General features: G+C 37.6%; 4 protein-coding genes across 7 annotated transcripts; 3 read left to right on the forward strand and 1 right to left on the reverse strand.

Annotated features, from left to right (window-relative positions):
• Positions 1–173: 173 nt before the first annotated feature.
• Positions 174–1,531, forward strand: LOC145239206 (leucine-rich repeat-containing protein 51-like). Its single transcript, XM_080102495.1, has 4 exons — positions 174–641; positions 712–920; positions 985–1,133; positions 1,212–1,531. Exons 1-4 carry the CDS (start codon positions 506–508, stop codon positions 1,345–1,347), a joined length of 630 nt encoding a protein of 209 aa, XP_079958621.1. The 5' UTR covers positions 174–505; the 3' UTR covers positions 1,348–1,531.
• Positions 1,507–18,693, reverse strand: LOC145239203 (uncharacterized). Its single transcript, XM_080102489.1, has 20 exons — positions 18,585–18,693; positions 18,016–18,215; positions 17,763–17,846; positions 17,367–17,555; positions 17,206–17,283; positions 16,528–16,627; positions 16,128–16,193; positions 15,906–16,057; positions 15,681–15,781; positions 15,461–15,547; positions 15,281–15,388; positions 3,674–3,744; positions 3,422–3,558; positions 2,951–3,069; positions 2,626–2,814; positions 2,415–2,564; positions 2,245–2,355; positions 2,118–2,166; positions 1,872–2,048; positions 1,507–1,809 (listed from the first exon to the last, which is right to left on the reverse strand). The coding sequence occupies exons 1-20, from the start codon at positions 18,628–18,630 to the stop codon at positions 1,672–1,674; spliced, it is 2,352 nt and encodes a 783-aa protein (XP_079958615.1). The 5' UTR covers positions 18,631–18,693; the 3' UTR covers positions 1,507–1,671.
• Positions 4,219–10,381, forward strand: LOC145239205 (uncharacterized). 4 transcript variants are annotated; one of them, XM_080102493.1, is made up of 9 exons: positions 4,219–4,323; positions 6,238–6,497; positions 6,775–6,926; positions 6,996–7,138; positions 7,688–7,887; positions 8,261–8,421; positions 8,709–8,843; positions 9,273–9,437; positions 9,659–10,381. In XM_080102493.1, exons 1-9 carry the CDS (start codon positions 4,313–4,315, stop codon positions 9,995–9,997), a joined length of 1,566 nt encoding a protein of 521 aa, XP_079958619.1. In that variant the 5' UTR covers positions 4,219–4,312; the 3' UTR covers positions 9,998–10,381. The 4 variants fall into 4 exon arrangements, with proteins under 4 accessions (XP_079958619.1, XP_079958620.1, XP_079958617.1 ...); XM_080102494.1 differs by having other exon boundaries at positions 6,241–6,497; XM_080102491.1 differs by lacking the exon at positions 4,219–4,323 and adding an exon at positions 5,938–6,030.
• On the forward strand, positions 10,549–15,203 carry LOC145237622 (uncharacterized). Its single transcript, XM_080100559.1, has 9 exons — positions 10,549–10,682; positions 10,962–11,085; positions 11,313–11,539; positions 12,249–12,450; positions 13,359–13,572; positions 13,664–13,799; positions 13,959–14,109; positions 14,172–14,314; positions 14,964–15,203. The coding sequence occupies exons 1-9, from the start codon at positions 10,549–10,551 to the stop codon at positions 15,088–15,090; spliced, it is 1,458 nt and encodes a 485-aa protein (XP_079956685.1). The 3' UTR covers positions 15,091–15,203.
• Positions 18,694–19,646: the final 953 nt, after the last annotated feature.

A 19,646-nucleotide genomic window follows, 5' to 3' on the forward strand; every position in this document is an offset into this window, starting at 1 on the left:
CCGTGACGAGATGTCCATCACATTTCAAGTGATTTTTATCCTTATTATTAACTTTTATTTTTGTTTCTACAATTTTTATGTGTATTTAAAATTAAAATAAACCTTCCTTGCAAAGCTATTGATTTTTAAAACAATCTTGTGTCTTTAATAATTTTGTAGTTTAGTTAAGCATAATGGTTATGGCTTGGTTGGTAATTTGTTGGAATGCTGTATACACTCCGCATCTTTGGTTGTATTAAGAGAAATAACTTCAAGTTCAATGTTATCACTTGAAATCGGATTAAATTACAAATCCGCTAGGTGGTTACTTCGCTGCCATGACAACCACTCAGCTGCGAAAATTGCAAGGTTTGCTGACATTCGCTGCGTGCAAATCAGCACAGAAAGTAACTTTCAAGTAATTTCGTTTTGGTCAAAGTAAATGTTTAGTGTGATGTTAGTTAGCGTTTTAATTTACGACATTGCCGAAAGAATTAATTAACACGTCATAGCCAAAATCCCACCAATGGCATTGGCTCATGCATCGCGACTTGATGGCGAGAGATTTGAGAAACCAGATTCGCCCTCAACGAACCTTTTACCGAATGCCCTAGCAGGAGCTCCGCTTGACCTCTCTTTCAAATGTCTATTGAATTTTCAAGGTAGAAATAAAAGCAAAGTTGGCAATTTTTACATGTATCACTCAAACAATTAAGACTTTTTTCATCATAGAAGTCATTGATGAAGCTCAGTTTCACAAGCAAACTAACTTGAAGCGATCAAAGGAAAGTGGCAAACTTCTCTGTAATGCCATTCGCCTTAACAACAATTCTCTCACAGGCTGGAATGGGATGCAAACCTTTTTTACAGAAATCATTGAAACACCAGATGCGATAGCCTGGCTGGACTTGTCATTTAATGAAATACATGTTATTGATGAGGTAGTTGCAACAAGTCATATAGATGATGACTTGAAATATTTGTTGAAGCATTGTTTTAATTCAGATTATAACCAAATCCAAAAATATTCGAGTGTTGTACCTGCATGGCAACTCGATTGAAAAGATTCAAGATGTAAAAAAATTGGCTACACTGCCACACTTAAGGAATCTAACCTTGCATGGAAATCCTATTGAAGCAGAAGCAGGATACAGGTAAAAAGATGTTTTTATGAATCATATATAGCCTTGCAGCATAAGCATGTCTTCTCATTATGAAATTGTTTTCCACAGGCAGTTTGTATTGTCTATTCTACCTGGCCTGCGTACACTGGACTTTAGTGGAGTAACAAAGCAAGACCGTTTAACAGCAGAAACCTGGAGTGCTATGAATCGAAAGGGCTCGAAGAAAAGGAAACGCTCTGAATAACTCTCATAAAAGTAGAGATTAGCTGTACCATGTGTTTTAGTGACATCGTGCATTTCTTTTACCTAGCTGGCAAAGTGCATTTCTTCCTCAGCAGTATATTTTCTTTGCCTCACTTCTTTTTGCTTACCTGCTTGCTTTCTGGCATTTAGTGCAATGATGTACACATACACAAATGTAAAATGTATTTGTAAAATTAGTGCTTGTCTGGTTAGATGGCATTAAAAGAAACAAAAGTCCTGAAACAGCAGCAGGTACAAAGAAAATATTATGGAATATTTCAACAACAAATCAATATGAAAGGCACTTGTTAAAACTAACAAAAAATCAATGCTTGTGTGAAAGAGATGGGTTTGTATTTTCCTTTTGGTTTTGAAATGATACTGAGGGATCCATCTTAGTTTTCCTTCCTTCAATCAATTGGCGTTTTAGGGAACTCACCTGATTCTTTAACTTCAAGTTATCCTGTTATTTTTCATAAAACACCCTTGTCAAAATGCAGATATGAAAAGTTACCACACATTTACCTGTTTAAGTCCCAGGTTTTCCTCCTTAATTTTGACAACATGTCTGATCTTCTGTTTTTGATTTTGGTGGCCGAGTAGTTCTGCATATTTGCGTCCAAGTTGTGACAACTCTGCTTGAGCAGCATTGGTTTCACACATTAACATTGATTTTTCTTGTGAATACGCATCCAACTGGCTCTAAAATTATACACTCATCTTGACATAAATAACGTTCTCAACATCATGTGAAATACAAATTGAATCAACCTGAAATGGTTTGACCTTTTCCAAAAGTTCTTCATACAATGATCTCCATCTGAAACACAGCAGAAAATTCTTTTAATAGACTAAAAAATATATAATAATCAAGTACAAATCAAACCCCCAAAAATACCTTTGTGTTTCAGATTCATCTACTTGTGGTATAACTGGTAAAGCATTCACTTTAAGTTCTTCTTTAGCCACCTCATACTTTTCTTCCAAGTCTTTATTTAACTTCTCAACCCTATAACACAGCAGTATTACAAAGCTATATTAGCCAGTTAACTTAAACATTTTGCAAACCTGTTTATTTTCTGTTTAAAATCTTGACTGCTACTTCTGTATTGGACATCTTTTTCATCAAGTTCATTTTTCAGTTTACTCACTTGAAGTTTGTTGACTTTTAATTCATTGTCTTTTTGATTCAGTTTCTTTTGAGTTTCCAAAATGCGCCTTAAAAATAACAAATGAAATGTATTTTTTGTCCTAGGTTGATGTAAAACTGTAAACCTACCTTGTAAATTCAGTCAATTTGGCCTGGTTGGAATCTTCAACAGCTTTTGCAGATTGCTTCAGTTCGTTAATGGCTGCTTGCAAATGTTCTTCCCGATTTAGTCGGCTATCTGCCAACTTCTTTAAAGACTCCAATTCTTGCTTTAGGATCTCAGCATTAGTCCCTGCCACATCCAGATTTTCTTTGTACCTTTTAAGAAACAAGCATTTTGTAAAATTTAACACAAAAGTTTTCAATGTAATTGCAACATTTATTAATCATTTTTTTTTCATTTAAATGTCTGTGTAAAATTTTTCAGGCATGTTTGGTTTCTCATTATTCTTACTGGTTCAGTTCAAGCACAATTTCAGCCATTCTCTCATTTAGAGCTTCATTTTCTGCTTCCAAATCAGATAATCGTGTGGCTGCCTCCGTCTCATTATTTTTTGATGTGCCAAGTTCTACCTACAAACAAAAAAGATTTAAACATATGAAAACAAATAACATCTCTTTTAGCAGATTTTTTGCAGTAGCTTTTAAATATAGTACAAAGTTCGAAGTAACTTTTATGATACCAAGTAAAACTAAACTAAATTTCCCTCATTGTATGACCCCAGTGCCAAAGCACCATGTCCACAATTGGGACAAGTAAAACCAAGCTTATATTCATGTAATTAGAAATATCATTCGTGTAATTGCCGAACATTAAAATTAACTTTCTATTCTCTAATCCAGGAACTGGTTAAACATTGCTTGGACAAGCAATTTTCATACTGAAAATTAATTAATATGTGTGTAGCATTGAGTGATAGTTTACCTTGGTACTATCGAGGTCACATTTCAACTTTTCATTTGACGATCGCAGGTCTTCCACTTCACATTGAAGTGCCTCATTTCGCTGGGAATATTTCAAAACGCGCTCGTTCAAACCATCACAACGCTCCCTTTCGTTTTCTGGGTGTAAAGAATGGGTGCTTTAAATCACTCCATTAAGAATCACAACACTGGCCCCATTCTATCATAACACGTTGGTTTTACGCAGAATGCTTTAGATTTGGGTTTAACTTACGCAAAGAACTTTCTTGACTCTTGAGTTCTTCTTTCAGCGAGTTTAGTTCAATGCCGCGTTCTTCAGCTATTCTGTGACAACACAATGGGTATAAAAGTCAGCGCGAATAATTAACAAAGAAACTTAAGCTGGGGGTATTCGAAACCGACCAGGTTATAATTTTTTCCAAGTTATTGCCTGTTAGCAGGAAAACAGTAAATAACGTGAATGCGTGTTTTGTGCAACTTGAAGACGATTGTTTAGGTTTAAATCGAGAGGCTCAGTCAAATAGCTGACATTCCTGTGCTGCTGTGTGCTTTGCCGAGACGTACACAATAACGTGTCAGGGAGTTAACGGTGCAGATCGCACTTGCAACGTAAGCTCTTTGCTCCGTTGCAGTTTACTGAAATTAAACACCAGTAAGGCATGACAGATTAAGCAGCCGTTTCGCAGGCGGAGTTTCTGTCAAGGTTAAGCTTTTCCGAGGTCACTGGCATTGACTATTTTAATGATGGTTTCTTCAAAATTTGCATGAACTGATGTGAAATTTTACGTTTCATCTTCGCAGCGAATGTTTCGGATATTTTAAAAAACTGCAATATTGAAATCAATCTAAAACATTGAAAAGACCATTGGATCTTTCTACAACCACAAGAACCATGTCTCAAAGGTAAGCCTTGTTAGAAGTAATTGAACAACGACAAGATTTATCGTCGCAACACAACATAGTTCTTATGGTGACCAAATATGGCGGATACGTCTTCAAAGCGTCAACGGATTCGATTGATAAACATCGTGGCATCGCTGGGCAAACAAACTATTGAATAGAAGGCGACATGGCGAGGGTTCGAGAGAAAGTTGAGTCACCATTAAAACACGGTTTAGTCAAACCAGGTATGGCAACGGACAGGAAAACTATTTGTCAGACGCCTTAGTGGGTTTCACGTTAATAAAGCTGCGACAGTTTGGTGACGCACAATTTTTATTGTGACGCGTTTATGACGTATACGTGTCAGCGGGATTTAAACGATAAGGAGACAATCAGTAAGCAGAGGTAGGTGGGGTAACAGAACCTTCGAGAGGAAAGTTATATCTCTCACAAAACCTTCACAAAGTAGGTTATAAGCTATCAATACAAAACAGTGCAGTTGAAACAGGGTTAAAGCAAATTTATTTACAGTATGCGGTATCTTGTCTGCTCCATAAATCTCTTAATTGGTAATCGCATTTCGATGCCAACTAAAATCAATGAAATCTTAATTAATTCCCGCATCACTAAACAATATAGATTCGCCCCGCTACGTTTCCCATTGCAGTGACCGTAAATACACGCACTGTATAAAGCAGGCCAATATCGTGAAATAAGTACCAACAATGGGACGCGGAACGGAGTCGAAAGTACCGGTCGATTCCGCGCCGCGGGAGTGAAGGCATGATTTCATTGTGACAAAGGTGGCGTAGCTTATTCAGTTGAAGTGTGAAGGGCTCGTGTTGTTTGTGGCTTTGTGAGAAAGTACGCCGGATTTTGGCTTTGTGGAAATGTGTTTCTTTACCTTTGTTACAAAACACAGGTGCCTGAGACTTTAGATACTTAGAATGGAGGACAGATTTAAACACAAATTCAGGGTTAGTGTTGTTACAATGAACTGAAGAGTTAGTTTTGATTCAGGTTTGGGCAGTTATGTAGTTTGAAAGTAGGTAAAACGGCCGATTAGTGGTGGTGGTACATAATACAGCTCAACTTCAAGTTGACAGTTAAGATAATCAGTCAAGTTGCTTCAGTTCAAAGCTCGACGTTAGGTTTAATTTTGACTGGTGTAGTTTGCATTATGGTTGGGCCTTCGGTAAAATGCCAGGTGATACTGAAACAAAAACGGTGCGAAACTACCTGACTACGTGTTGGTGTTTATTTTTACAAACCAGGAGAACCAGCTCCTTGGGCAAAGTCGTCAAAACAATGATTAACAAACCTCTCAGTCAAGCCGCGTGTTTCAAATCTTATCAGCATAGTTCAAACATGTACTACACGATATATTCTGATCTAACACGTGACGACGATTTGTATACGTTTCTAATGTTCCAGTAACATATCAGACCGGGTTAAATGTGTTTGCACCATCAAAAGGTTATTCTTTTTGCAAGAGTATTTCGTAAGAGAAGAAAGTCATAATCCTTAACTACATAATTTCATGTTATGTGTTTGATCAGTGAATGTTCTTAGTTGTAAGTGAGAATGTATGATACTAATTTAGACGGATCGCTTATTCAATTGGAAGAAGTAAGTGTGACGGCAGCGATAAAATACCGGGGCTAACTTTGTCCGGTTCAATGTGGCACTCAACCTGTCAATCAAACTGTCTTGCATGATTTTAACGTGGTACGTTTGAGTTAATTACTCAACTTAATCATAGCCAGTTCAATACAACTAATGGTTGAGTATTATCTTATTCTGCCAGTTTTATCGTCTATAAAATATGAACAAACGCTTAAACGTATTGTCTATTAGAACCAATCGCTGAATATGTACACCCTGACAGTTTTAATATCTATAAAAAAAGAACAAACCTAAACCGTCTGTTTTCAGCAGCACAGGGATACGGAAGCCAGCACGTATGGCGGCCACATTGTCAATTGACGAGTTTCTTAAATATTACCTGCAAAAACACACTGAACAATCTCAGGATGGCAAGGAATGCAAGACAACACAACATCGCATGCTTTTGGCAACAGTTTACAAACAGGAAAGCGACGGAACCGATGAAGTAATATATAGTCGCAAAATAGCGGGTGCAAAGAATACCGATCCTGTAGCCGAGTTTGTTCGCGACATGACTGGAAAAGTTGGTGAGTAAGCAAGGGTTTAGCTTGTTAAGCTGGCAATTGAAGATTTGTGTGACAAAAGTGCAGGTAATATATGGAGTGAATCGGCAAGGATTGGCCTACACCTACAAGGTAAAAGAAGCTCGTTATAACAAAACCGATGGTCCAAATTTTGTACGCGCACCGAAAAATAACATGAAACCTTGAGTTGGTGGGGTTTTAGTCTCTCTAAACTCCAAAACGACTTGACTATAACTATTTTCAACTAAGATAAGACTTTTACTTATCCATCGACTAATAGGAAACGTCAATGGACCTGGACTTAAACGTACAGGAAGCGTTCGAGAAACCAACGAAGACAACAGCGACGAAAAATTGCCCAGAAATTGCTCAGTGAGTGTGGAAATACTTGCAAGCAGAAGTCCAAGTAATGTTGGTTCGGACGAGTTGTTGGTTAGTTGAAATTTGATTGACAAGACACTGAAGGTGGGAATTTCTATTAACGCTTGTGTTATCTTGCAGCGCTTGCTCGAATACTGCAAGAGGAATTCGATCCGAATTTCGATCCAGTTTACCTTTGCCCATCCATACTCGTGGGATAATAAGTACAATAAGGAAGGTTTGCAGAGTTTGTCCGAGAAGGGGATCAAGTTGAAGCCATTAAGGTACAATTTAGCAATTTCGGCTAAGTCAATAGACTCAATCTGCGGAAGACTCGACACGGAGTAGCGGAATCCTTACTATTTATTGTTATTTTATTTTGAATCAAGAAACCATTATACCTGGGTCCTTTATTTTGTTTTATTTTCAACAATTACAAGGAACAAACGTAGTGAAATGACAGTCAAATCCATGCTACAGGGAAAAGTAAACCTAGACGTAAGCTGTCGTGAGAAGCACAAATAATTTTCAATGAACAAGGTGTTGCTGGAACAGATTGTTTCTGGCAAAATATATGGCATATGATATGTCATGGCTCATATAAATGCAAAGATTTGTTCGAAAAAGTTTGTTTCGTTTCATAACAAAAAAAATAATTTTTCGGTTCACCCTATTTTGGTGTCCATGTCGATGGTAACCCTGATATGTCTCCAACATCTTGACAAGTTGAAATTGTCCACAAATATAAACCAAGAGGGTATTCCTTGTCACCTACACGACTACAATATACACCACACCTTCTGCAATCAAAACGTAACGTATTGCATTTATAGTCTTCAGCAAGGACTGAATCTAATGATCAACGATGTCCACGACACCCTGGAGACTTTCGACGAACTGCAAACGAGCAGAGGAACAATCCTTCTCAATTATCACACACTGAAACGCGCGGCATCGAGACTGCGGGAAGCAGTGAATGTGAAAAGCGACTTCTATTTTCAGGACAACTTCGAACGTTTGAACGCAATTTTAGGTAATGGTAAACTTGTGGTAAAAAATATAAATGCCATGTAGCTTGCAAATTAAGTTGGACCACAAAAAACAAGGGCTAGCCAGATCCACACTTTAGACCTCATTTCCCACCGGGTTTATGTTACCCGCTAGATAAGGTTTGCAGTAAACTGCCTGCAGTTTAAGTCAGTTTTTGAAAACCTGAGAAGCATAGAGGCAACCACAAAACTGCTGTGAAGTGGGAAACGTATTTATGCATGGTAGCGCAAAAACGTATTACCCAACAGTGGCCACAGGTGCGCCGCCAATAGCTAGTTAACCACTATAACGTTCCCGATATTTGTTTGTCACCGACAATGACTTAAGTACATACGTTATGGTTGAATTTTGTGCAGGTTACCAAAACCACCTACACACACACACTTCAAGCTCAATTGAGGAAGCTACAAACTTTTCTTTGGCCACATACAGGGATTACTTTTTGCTACAAAACAGCGACGAGATTTGGGCAAAATTAAAAGTCGACCTGACAAAGGACAGCGAAGGCGTAATGCGGGTGAGTATTTAGCTTTTTAACAAGTACTTACATAGGACTGTGGCTCACACATAACGATAGACATGCAGTAACGAACCATTAAAACAAGTAATTTTTTCTCAAAGGAAGTAATTCACACAGTTACACAACAAACATGGCTTGTAAAACCTTTAGAAATAGATTTAAAAATCCAAAAACCTCAGCAATACAAATTTACTATGACAATATATTGTATATGCTCGAAACGGAAGGTTTGTGTTACAAAGCATGTTTACCATCCAGATGTTTTACCTTCCACATTTTTATAGGACCAAAAGCTATTCGAACGAATTTACAACGTACCAGGACCAAAATCGCCCAAGCATGGGAAGAACAATACAGTGAAAGATCCACTGAACCCCAAAACTCATCTTCAACCGCTTGCTGACACGATCTGGCGTCTGGTGAGTGTTTGGTTGCGGTTTAGTAGAACATGAATACAGATGATTGACATTTTGCTGACTACTGCTGTAATGTATTTATAACAACGCCTTTGAAATGTCCGTTTGCATTTTGTTTGTTGAGTTTAAACGCCTATTGAAACCATCTTGTAAGAAAATATTTTTTTAGGTGTCGAATTGGCATATTGTGGTTAATTTAACGTTGACAGAATTCCTGCTACAATTTAAAGCAACCTCAAAGGTCGACCAAAATAAAAGTAAACAACCCTACCCAGTGTAATTACACCTACCATTACAATATTTGACTTATATAAAGAGAAGCAATAAATGCGCTCTTTACGATTTCGACAACGCATTAATAATGAATTCACAACACACTGTCGGTCCAGTGTGGTACAAAAATCGATCTTAACCTCGTTACTTTTAATCCAGATCGGCGACAACGTCACCCTTGGCGAGCTCGCTAGTCAGGACGAGATAGTTGTTACCATCACTGCTGTTATGAGCGAATACCCGGACCGTATGAACTGGCACAACACTGTACGGGCACTGCATCAAAAACTATCTGACAAAATTGAAGACGCCCATTTGGGAAAAGTAAGATATTAAAGTGCTATGTACTAGAATTACTTGGAGTTAGATATGGCCAAATACTTACAAACAGCTCATTGTTTACCCAGGTTTAACTTGTGATAAAATCTGTTGTAAAACAGAAAGATACACAATTCTTCCCCTGAAATTTACATTGATTGCCCCTCTTTCCCACAGAATTTTTACGTATCTTCTTGCGTTAACCTTTTAATTCTTTCAAATCTTAGGTCCGCGTCGAAACACACATCCGTTACGCAATAAACCTCAAAGACAGCAACCAATCGCAACCGAGGGCAAAGGTCAACGGGGTCGCAAGCGGGGTCACAACTGAATGCATGCACGTGCAAGATATCCTCTTCGACATGTTAGAAGACCTGGAAGACAATGTAAAGCACCTCGAAAGCGTGGACTTCGGAAGAGGAGTAAACCTTTGCGTGGACAAGACTTCTGTATCCTCGGCTCTCGGCGTCCTTAACAAAGCAATCAAGATACGAACAGGGGATGGAGAAATTCATTCAATGAACAGTGATTTTACTGACTGCTATGTCGAGAATTCTTTGGCATAAATACGCAGTTGGCGATAACGTATTTGTCGCCTACTTAAAATTAGAAGTCTCGTCTTGCTACCTAAACAGAATCACGCTCGCACACACTTACGAAGTACATTTAAATTGCAACTCATGCGTTCGGTTAATGCAGTACTGTATTGCTATGTTATGTCTTTTGGTAGATCATTGAACGTGCATTCTAAAAACAACATTACAAGACCATATTATACAAGAATTGGACCAAAACAGTGCTCTTTTTGTTTTTCGTAACATTTGCAGTACAGTTTGACCATAAAACCGTAGTATATCCGAACAATGATTATGTGTCACAATTTTAATGTCCTCACACGTATTTTGCAAATACACAATATTGGACGTTTCGACAAACTTGTACATATTGCTTAACAAAACAGCGCTCAGCGCCACACAACGCAATATCCCGATTGCTAAATAATGCATAGGAAATTTGACCAATTTCTACCCCACTACTTTAATTAAATGTTTTGAGCTATTTGTCAGCAAGCCGATCAGTCATGAAAGTCTATTGCTGTCAACAGCACTGGGAAAACATGTTAAAGGTAGTTCAACCAGCCACAATTAGCCTGCATGAATATCTGGAATTCTTTCTCGAGACCCGAACTAGTGATGCAAATGCAAGCAGGATCATTGTTAAGTGCGACCTTGTGTATGACGGTCAGCTCAGGTATAAGAAAACATGATAAACAGCAAGCGGACCTAGGCTATTTTTCGAGTAATACGTTTATTAGCGTGTTTTTGTCACAGGTGCCGTTGCTTAACAGTATGATACTCTTTGGTGGGAAGGCCATTACCAAACAAATTTCATTGACTTCAAATTAGTAAACTATAACTTCATAAATCAATCAAGATATTTTAGGAGTTTAACCATTATCAATATGCAGCACAACATATAGCCAGAAAGCACATTTCGACGCCACTACAAATTACTTGTCGGTTTAATCAGGTTTAGCAAAGTCCTGCGAGGTGGAGAGAACAAGGGCGAAAACGCTGAACTTCAAGTGGCAAAAGATTTGAAGTCTATACTTACTGACGACCGGCCTTGGTCGAAAAAGGAATGCTCAGTAAACGTAAGTGGAGAGACCAAAATAATGCACTAAAACCGCAAAGGTAAAGAGCGGTTGTCAAAATAAATTTACTAGAGGAAAAAAATTCTGTGCGCAAAACAAAAAAATATTTTGTGATTGCAAAATAAAGACACTAGAACAACCTTAAAAACAAAAGTTCTGTCCGATGATTAAAGCGAAAAAAGCCTACTCACTCATTTTCTCTACAATATACTTGTCTGTTTTTTTAGATAATCGTCAACAAAAGTCTCAGCATCATTAGCGCCGAGCAGTTCACGCAAGTTCATCGCCAGTTGCGAGCAAGGGTCGGAGCTGGCGCAGTGTTTAGGGTGTCGTACGCCCATCCCTGTCACTATGTTAACCAACGAGCTTTGACCAACCTCCATAGGGCTGGGATTAAGCTGCAAGTGCTCGCGGTGGAAGATATACTCAGGGAAGCGATCAAAGATTGTCTCAAGCAAGTTTGTTTTTATTTTGCAAAAGCATTGTAGCCCACTATTAGGACGAACGAAGTATTAAGTAAGAAAAGTGAAAAAGCTTTAGGTAACAAGAAAGGTAAAAACAGAGAAAAGAGTAAATAAAAATACACGCCAATGCACTTGGCGTTACCTTTTTTGGTAAATCGGGTTGAGAGCACAAATCGGATGGAGTGTATCAATTTCGTTTCAATTTCATAGCGTTTATTTTATCATGGTAATTTCATCGTAACAATTTCATCGCAGCAATTACATCGTGACAACACAGCAAGTTTGTCCCTTGTGATTATATCTTTGTGGTAATTTTAACCGGAAAGACAAATTGACAGAGAGTATCAATTGACAACTCAAACTAAAAAAACCTGTCCAGATTCCTTTTACATTGTAAAAGTAAAATTTACAACATCATATGTTAATGCTATCAGACGAAATCGGTTAATCAGGATAAAACGCAGTTGGAATCCCGACTAACCGGTTCGGGGCTTTTCACTAGCACGAAGTTCGTTCTTCATGTCCAACAACAACGTTTTGCCTTAACTACACCTTAGTATCGTATAACGAGTCCAATCCATGTGCTAATAATAACGCGGCAACATAGCATCGAACTTAAATTAACTTTACGAAATCTCACAAAAACAGCTCATGACTGGTAAAACTACGTACAATATCAATACTGTAATACATTTCCAGTGACGTGCAAGGCCTTGCCTATTTGTCGTTGCAAAAACTACGAAACGTATCAGTCACGTGCGACCAAACGACAATCAACGCAGCTCATTTTCTGCTACTGAATAGCTTCCAAGTAAACGCGACTTCCCTGGCCGAACACGTGATCAAGGGTAACTACGAACGAGATCAGTATGTGCTTGGACTTCGACAGGAAATGCGGAAGGTGGATCAAATCAAGTTAATCAACTTAGAATGCCTTTGAAACTGCGTAACTGAGTGAAAATTTCTAAAGTCCTATACTAAATTAACCTCAAGACAAATCTTCTCAAAGTATAACTTTATCACGAGTCTATACCGTATATAAACTAGCAATAGCCTATACTGTACAATGGATCGAGTTAATTATATAAAAAACAAGTCCAAAACAAGCTACACGTTAAGATTGAACACCTTCTAGAAACGTTTATGTACGTAAAATCCACAAATAACAAGACCCAGTTTGGCAACAATTTTTCAGCTTTTAAGAAGCAACAGCAAAACGAGATCACCGAAAGTGACCAGGAAAAATAAAGTCTCGTTTGATGCCAGTGAGGAAGATCAAAAAGACGAAATCATTACATCAGTCAGTCAAACACCCAGCAACAAAATGTCGAGTAATGTCAGCATAAGTAAAAAGTTTTCATCGATTTTATCAACTTTGTTTCACAGCGGTGCTGACATCTGGACCTACCGGAGCAACGACAAGTGAGGCTCTACATATGACCAAGTATTTGCTAAAGGCAAAGGAAACTAATAGACCGGAGATTTGCCTCGATTTTCAAACGTATCTGCAACTGTACTTGGCCTGTGGAGGTTAGTTCTTTATGTTCAGCTCCGAGATCAATTAAGTTACCTATTAATCCGGATAATGGCTAAAGTTTTATTGCAAGTTTAATCCAAACCGTGTAGCCTACCATTAGTTAGAATAATATATCATTTATTTGCACATTCTGGTTCAAAACAAGAAATAAGATTGGAAAACTGGGTTTATCCATTATTGACTCAGATAACAAAAAAATGCCCGCTAGCTTTGCCTTTAAAGTTGATGGATCAACTTAAATACTTTGTCACTTATGTTAAGTGCCTTTCGAGAAAATAAAACGGACTATGTTTGCAGGAGTAACAAAAAATACAAAACCAAAGACCGTAGAAGGCAAGTGGACGATCGAATGTAGCGTAAGTAACTCTACATCAATGCTGCGATTCTCTGGCTTAACGTACAAGGGAGGCTGCGATGGAGACAACTCAAATATCAACAGCCCTGAACTGATAAAAGAAATCCAGGCTGCGTTGAAACAATACGGGGGTAAACCAAGAAAAACATGATCAAAATCTAAATAAACTGACACCAAACACTTGGATATGATAAGCTTTTGCGAATCATGGGTTATTTTTAGGCAAGCGTGAAATACACATGAATGTGGAAACGATAGTGGCATGTATCCCGGACAGAAACAACAGCGTCAGGCAGATCACCGCTTTAGCTGAAAAGCTTAACAAGGATTTGAGAGGAAAGACAACAGTGTCGGTGTGGTAAGTCAATAATACTGTATTGTTGTAAAACTCTAACTTGAAATGCCCTAGATGTGGAGTGATTTCGTTTCTTTTTGCATTGTAAAAACAAAGTTTTATGAAGTACTAAATTGGTTTACATCCCTAGTTGTAATACTACAACCTAAAATACGTGGTTAGGTGTGCTGGAGTGGAAAACATGAACGTACCGACCCAACAAGCTATCAAGCGCATGTTTCAGTCGGACTCAAGTGGTCAAGTTGCCATAGAGAAACACCTGCGTGTTATGCATATCATTGACATATTAAACTTCATGGTAGACGACATACTGGTAAGAAAAAGCTACTTATTGTAAAAACCCACATGTTTTGAAACCAAGAATATTTTTTCTAGACCATGTTTACACACTACCACATGGCAGCGCATGAGCGTGGCTTGTCGATAAAGATTCGACCCGCGGAATTGACAACTGCTGTGCATTTGCTGCGTTCCGCTATGCACGTTAGCAGCGATGAAAAGCCTTATTTAAAACATAGGTAAGTATAAAGAATATCTAGAACAGAGGTGGGCAACCTTTGTTACTGTGGGGCCAAATACAATAGCCAAAATTCGATCGCGGGCCGCACCTGTGTAAAACACAAGGTGATTTCACTTTGTTGCTTACCAAATATGCTTAACTACAAGTGGCATTCGCATTTGATGCTAGCCACATATTGCCAGGTCGCATAAAAATAGCATCGGGCGCATTAATCTGCTCAAAAATATATAACAGTTGCTGCACTCGTTTGCCAGGACATTTGAAATCCAAGGGTCTCTGTGGGCCGCACAACCTTTAATCAAGGGCCGCATTTGGCCCGCGGGCTGCAGGTTGCCCACCCCTGATCTAGAAGATGTCTTGACGTTGGACTGTTTGAAAATAAACCTAATACGTCCGAATTAAAAAGAGGTAACCTGGTTAACTGTAATAACAACGCAACCAAGGCGTATTAGCCATTATAAATCTCACTCAATTCACGTACAATTTAGACAACATTCATTTTAGCCTATATAGCTTAAAGGCATATCTTTCAAAATCCTGTACAGAAGGAAGTGAAGGTCCAGTTTAAGAAAGTAAAAAAACATGGTCTTTTAAGTATACCACTAGAAACACATGAAGACCCGATTTTTAAGCTAATTTGATTGCAGATTGGAAGATCACAACGCACACGAACGACTTCGTGATTCTTACCATCAAAACAAAAGCGCTCTGCTCGCCAAGAACCTGCAGCCAACCGCACAAGAACGGCATCCCAGTGACAATAAGCTTGTTTAAACACATTTCATCAATCAGAAGAATAACCTTAACGCTGTCCGCGAAAGTAATGTTTTTTTGTTGCATAACCATTTTGATCAAATATACGTGATCAAATATAAATGTAAAATGTCTTCGGCGTGATCAAATATAAATGTTGTCTATATGATTCTGTCTGTAAAAATGGAAGATATAATATAACTGAATGTACCTGGAATGTTCTTCTGTCTTTTCGCTTAAGTCCTGTCGGAGAGATTCTACGATAGAGTTGGCTTCTTTCAGCTTGTCCACATAAGACAACAACTCAGATTTCATATGGCTGTAAAATACCATTGGTTGTGAAGATGTATAAAAATACAGAAATAAAATAGCTCTTTTGCGGACAACCCACGTTTGTTTTGCTTCACATTCTTCGTGGTTCGATTTGAAGCTTTGAAATTCTTGAAGTAATTTGTCTTTTTTCTTTTCGACAGATTTTCTGAAAGGGAAGGTTGAAATGATGTTTTCTTGCCAAGACGTTATTTCCTAACCGAATGGTAAAATTTTACGAATTTGAATGCCTGATACTTACAATTAAAGAAATATTTGTACAGTGCTAGGTATATACTAACTTTTCAACAACGTGGTTCACAACTACATCCGAAAGTTTTGTGATTTTCGTGTTGGCATTCTCTACTCTCTCGACTTGTGTATCGAGTGCATCGTTGACGTTCTGTTAAGAAATTTAAAATGCCAATAATTTTACTTTTTACTCATTGACTTTAGACTGATTTGTATAAAACCAATTTATGTGTCAAGGCGTGCTAAATCTTACAAGCGTTGAGAATTATTGTTACCTTTAATTTATTCTCGTAATCGCTTATAATTGTAGCAAGTGCGGCATTTAAAGTCTCGGCGAACTTCGATTCGTACGATTTTAGTTTGGCATCCGAACAATGCAAATCATCTTGTAATCTCGCGTTATCAGCTCGCAACTTGTCCGTCACACCTGAAAACGTGAAGTAATTACCAGATAATTTTAAGTACGAGTAAAATTGTAGTGAAAGTTGATGTTATACCTTGAAGTGCACTGATTTGTTGGCCTACGTCATCACTGTGCTTCTCAATGTCCTGATTTAGTTCCTCTAAAAAACAATTTATACGAAATATTACTTACAACACTGCTGTTTTTGTTTTCTTTTGCAAAAACAGCGGAAATTGGATCCGTGTTTAAAGCTTGTGACAGCAATGGGTTTCACATTGTTTTTCTTTGTGGTAATTTTGTGGTGGTACTAAATACCACATGATACCGCATCTTGCAAGATTCGAGTGGGGGTGAGGGTTTGTAATTAAAATACCACTATGTGACTACAATTTGGTCTCATTTACCTTTGTTGGGACTGATATTCTTACATTCCATAAACCATGCATCAAATGGTAACGTCCGGTATTTAGAACCACTCCGAATTTTGTACTCACCCAAAACAGAGTTTGCCTGCTGCAAAGCTGCTATCCTTGCTTTTGACGCTGTTACATCAGTTTCAACACTTTGCATTCTGATGCGGTCTCTTTCCAGTTGCTGGAACAGTTCAAAACATAAATGAATGTAAAAACTATATTTTTAGTTAGGAAACATATCATAACCAAACCAGACACAAACCAAACTAAGAATCGCTTTGCTATTCATCGCAGTTCTACACTGTTGCATCATATGCATACACCATCATCCATAATTGACATTTTGATATGCACATGTATTCGTTATGTCCATGCAACTGCCTATATCCTATCCTAGCATCAATATGGCATGGTTGTTTGATAAAAAAACTATGCCAACAGGACAGCATGCAATTGCTAAGTTAACCATTACCCTTTCGAAACTGTTGGATAATGAGCCCTTATTAGCATGTTTTAACATCAAGCAGCATTAACCATCAAAATTATACAAAGCGTTGGTCTCACTTGGCCAATGTTTAACATAAGCATATAGAGTGGCAACTGCTAATAGTTAATATTATGCCACTAATGTACTACCCAAAAAAATGCCATAATCCAATAAACATTTTAGGATAAAAACCTGAGTCAGAGTAGAATTTTTCCCTCTGAAGGAAACCCATAATTTTGTTGCAAAAAACTGTTGCAAAGATATGTATTTACCTGCTTATATGTTGTTAGCTGAGATTTGGAACGCTTTAAATCTAGTTCCAGGTCATTATTTCTCTTCTCCTTCACCTCCTGTGACAGATTTATGTTTTGGTATTGTATATGCCATGTTTGTGACTTTGCGCTTCAAAATGTGCATGTTACAAAGTACAAACCTTGGTCATCAGAAAATCATTCTTCTTTTGCAGAGCAGCAATGTTTTTTTCAGCAACTTTTATTTCGCTTCCAAGTGAAAGTTTGTCTTTTGATAGTGAAGTGACTCTGCCCTCCAATCTTGCTACTTCTTGACGACTGATTTTTAAATCTTTTTCACGGTCACTGCATTGTTGCAAAAGCTGTCGAATCTAAAGAAACACCACAACTGTGTTGTTTATGTATAGTAAACAAATCAATATGGTACTGCAGCTAAAAAAATATGGCATATAAGTTTGCTACAGTTTATATACATGTGTCAGTCACTTATAAACGAGATGCATGTGTATAAAATGGACAGAGCAAAACATAAATGTGTGCCAGCACATCAGTGTGAAAGTTGGCATACAAAAGTTCACCTCTTTTTCATAAGCTTGTTTTTCCTTGTTTACACCTTTTGGGGATGCTTTGATAGTGGTTGCTTTAGATTCTCTCTTGCTATTCTGTAACAAATCATGCAACAGAGCATTGGATTAACCACTGTTTCTGCATAATTGAACTTTTTTTACATTTTCCTAAAAAATGAATCTTGATATCAAACATATTGACAAAGACACCCCTAACATTCTAATTTGTTGGTAAGAAATCATGATGGTAACAAGGTAAAGTTACATTGAGTGATGCAGGCCCATTGAAATTGAGTTTCTTCTTTGATGAGGTGATACTTTCTGGGGCCACAAACACATCAGAATTCCCATCAGTTGATGTTGTTGATTCCGGTTTAAATCTGTCAGTGTAGTTTTCAAACTTTAGCACTCCAAATGTTTTTTCCTTCTCAGAAAGTGTATATTGACCAGGGGCTGGACCGGAACCTAAAATATACACAAGCAATTGAAGGTTCATTTAGACACAAGAAATTGTAGAACATAGGATTAGTTGTAGTCAAAAAAGTATTTAGTGGTGAATCAAAAATCACTTAACAAATATAATATATATATATACATAGGTTTAAACAGGGCTTGACAAAACCAATGCAATTTGTCGATTGCAACAGCAATTTGATCCTTTAAAAGGCCGTGAGGACTATGATGCCAGGTTTAAAACAAGTGATGCCATGAAACGGGAATCTGAACACAGGGTACTCATTTAATGCTGCTCACAGTGGTCATCAATGTGATCAGGAAAATTGTGTATTTGTTGAAAATCTCTAAAATTGAAGGAATCATTTTAATCACCCTTACCTGCATTATCATTGAATCTTTTAATAGCAGCTTTTGGAAAAGACATTGTAAAACCAAATGTCAGCAGTTTTAAAATATGATGCTGCAAAATAGGTTTCGGTTCTATATGGTTAACATGCTTGACTGGATGATGCAATCAAAGAATTTAATCAAACTAAAGCATTAATAATCGATATGCTTATGTTAGGTTGGTCAACATTCTTTGTAAAATAATCTGGCCCCAACCCATGTTTTTGTTCGAACCCTAATAACCCTTTACTTGTTTTTCTTTTTTGCTGAACTAAACTCCTGCTTCCATTGATTCAGCATTTCAGTATCTTACAAATTTAATTCATACGCTATATATAGTGTATACAAACTATATGCAATGTATAGAAACTAGGCGTCTTGTACCAACGCGACCAGGGCAAACCGCAGAAAAAGGGTTCCAGCAAACACACAAAACATCGCATATATTTTGTTAAAAAACAGGTAAAAAGGTGAAATTTCACACCTGTACAGCTGTACTAAGTCGAGCATGCAGAATGGTGGGGGTAAGTGATAAAAAACACTATAATTTAATCTCAGATACCCCTTATGGTCTTAATATTCTTGAGGGTGGTTTGCGTATTCCTGAAACTGCGTAGTTTGCGTAGATTGTGTATTTTAGAGTAGCCCTCTTGTAAATACTTCCTTAGCCAAAATGCAATTTACTCGTTAAATGCGTCAATGTAAATCATTTACATGCAAAGTCATAGCACGTCTTATGACACTAATGGAAAAAGTGTATACTGTCCAATACAAAAAATCGACCTATAAAGTCTAATCAAAAACTTAAAATCCAAACTTTAGTCCAAAACTTTAAACTCTAAAGCTATACTAGTTTCATTCATTGCTGACTGCAACAGCTTCTCAGTTGCATGAATCGGCATTTTAACGTCATGGCAAATTTGAATAATAGAGTGCAGTCATACAAAATCTTTTAAGACAACATTTGTAAGCAAAAAACAGTAAAAAAAACGCTAGTGTAATAAAGAGTCTCAATCAGCAACCGCAACAAACGAATTATATTTTTGAAGAATT

Source organism: Phallusia mammillata, chromosome 7 (genome assembly GCF_965637545.1).
Source record: "Phallusia mammillata chromosome 7, kaPhaMamm4.hap1.1, whole genome shotgun sequence".
Lineage (NCBI taxonomy): Eukaryota > Metazoa > Chordata > Ascidiacea > Phlebobranchia > Ascidiidae > Phallusia > Phallusia mammillata.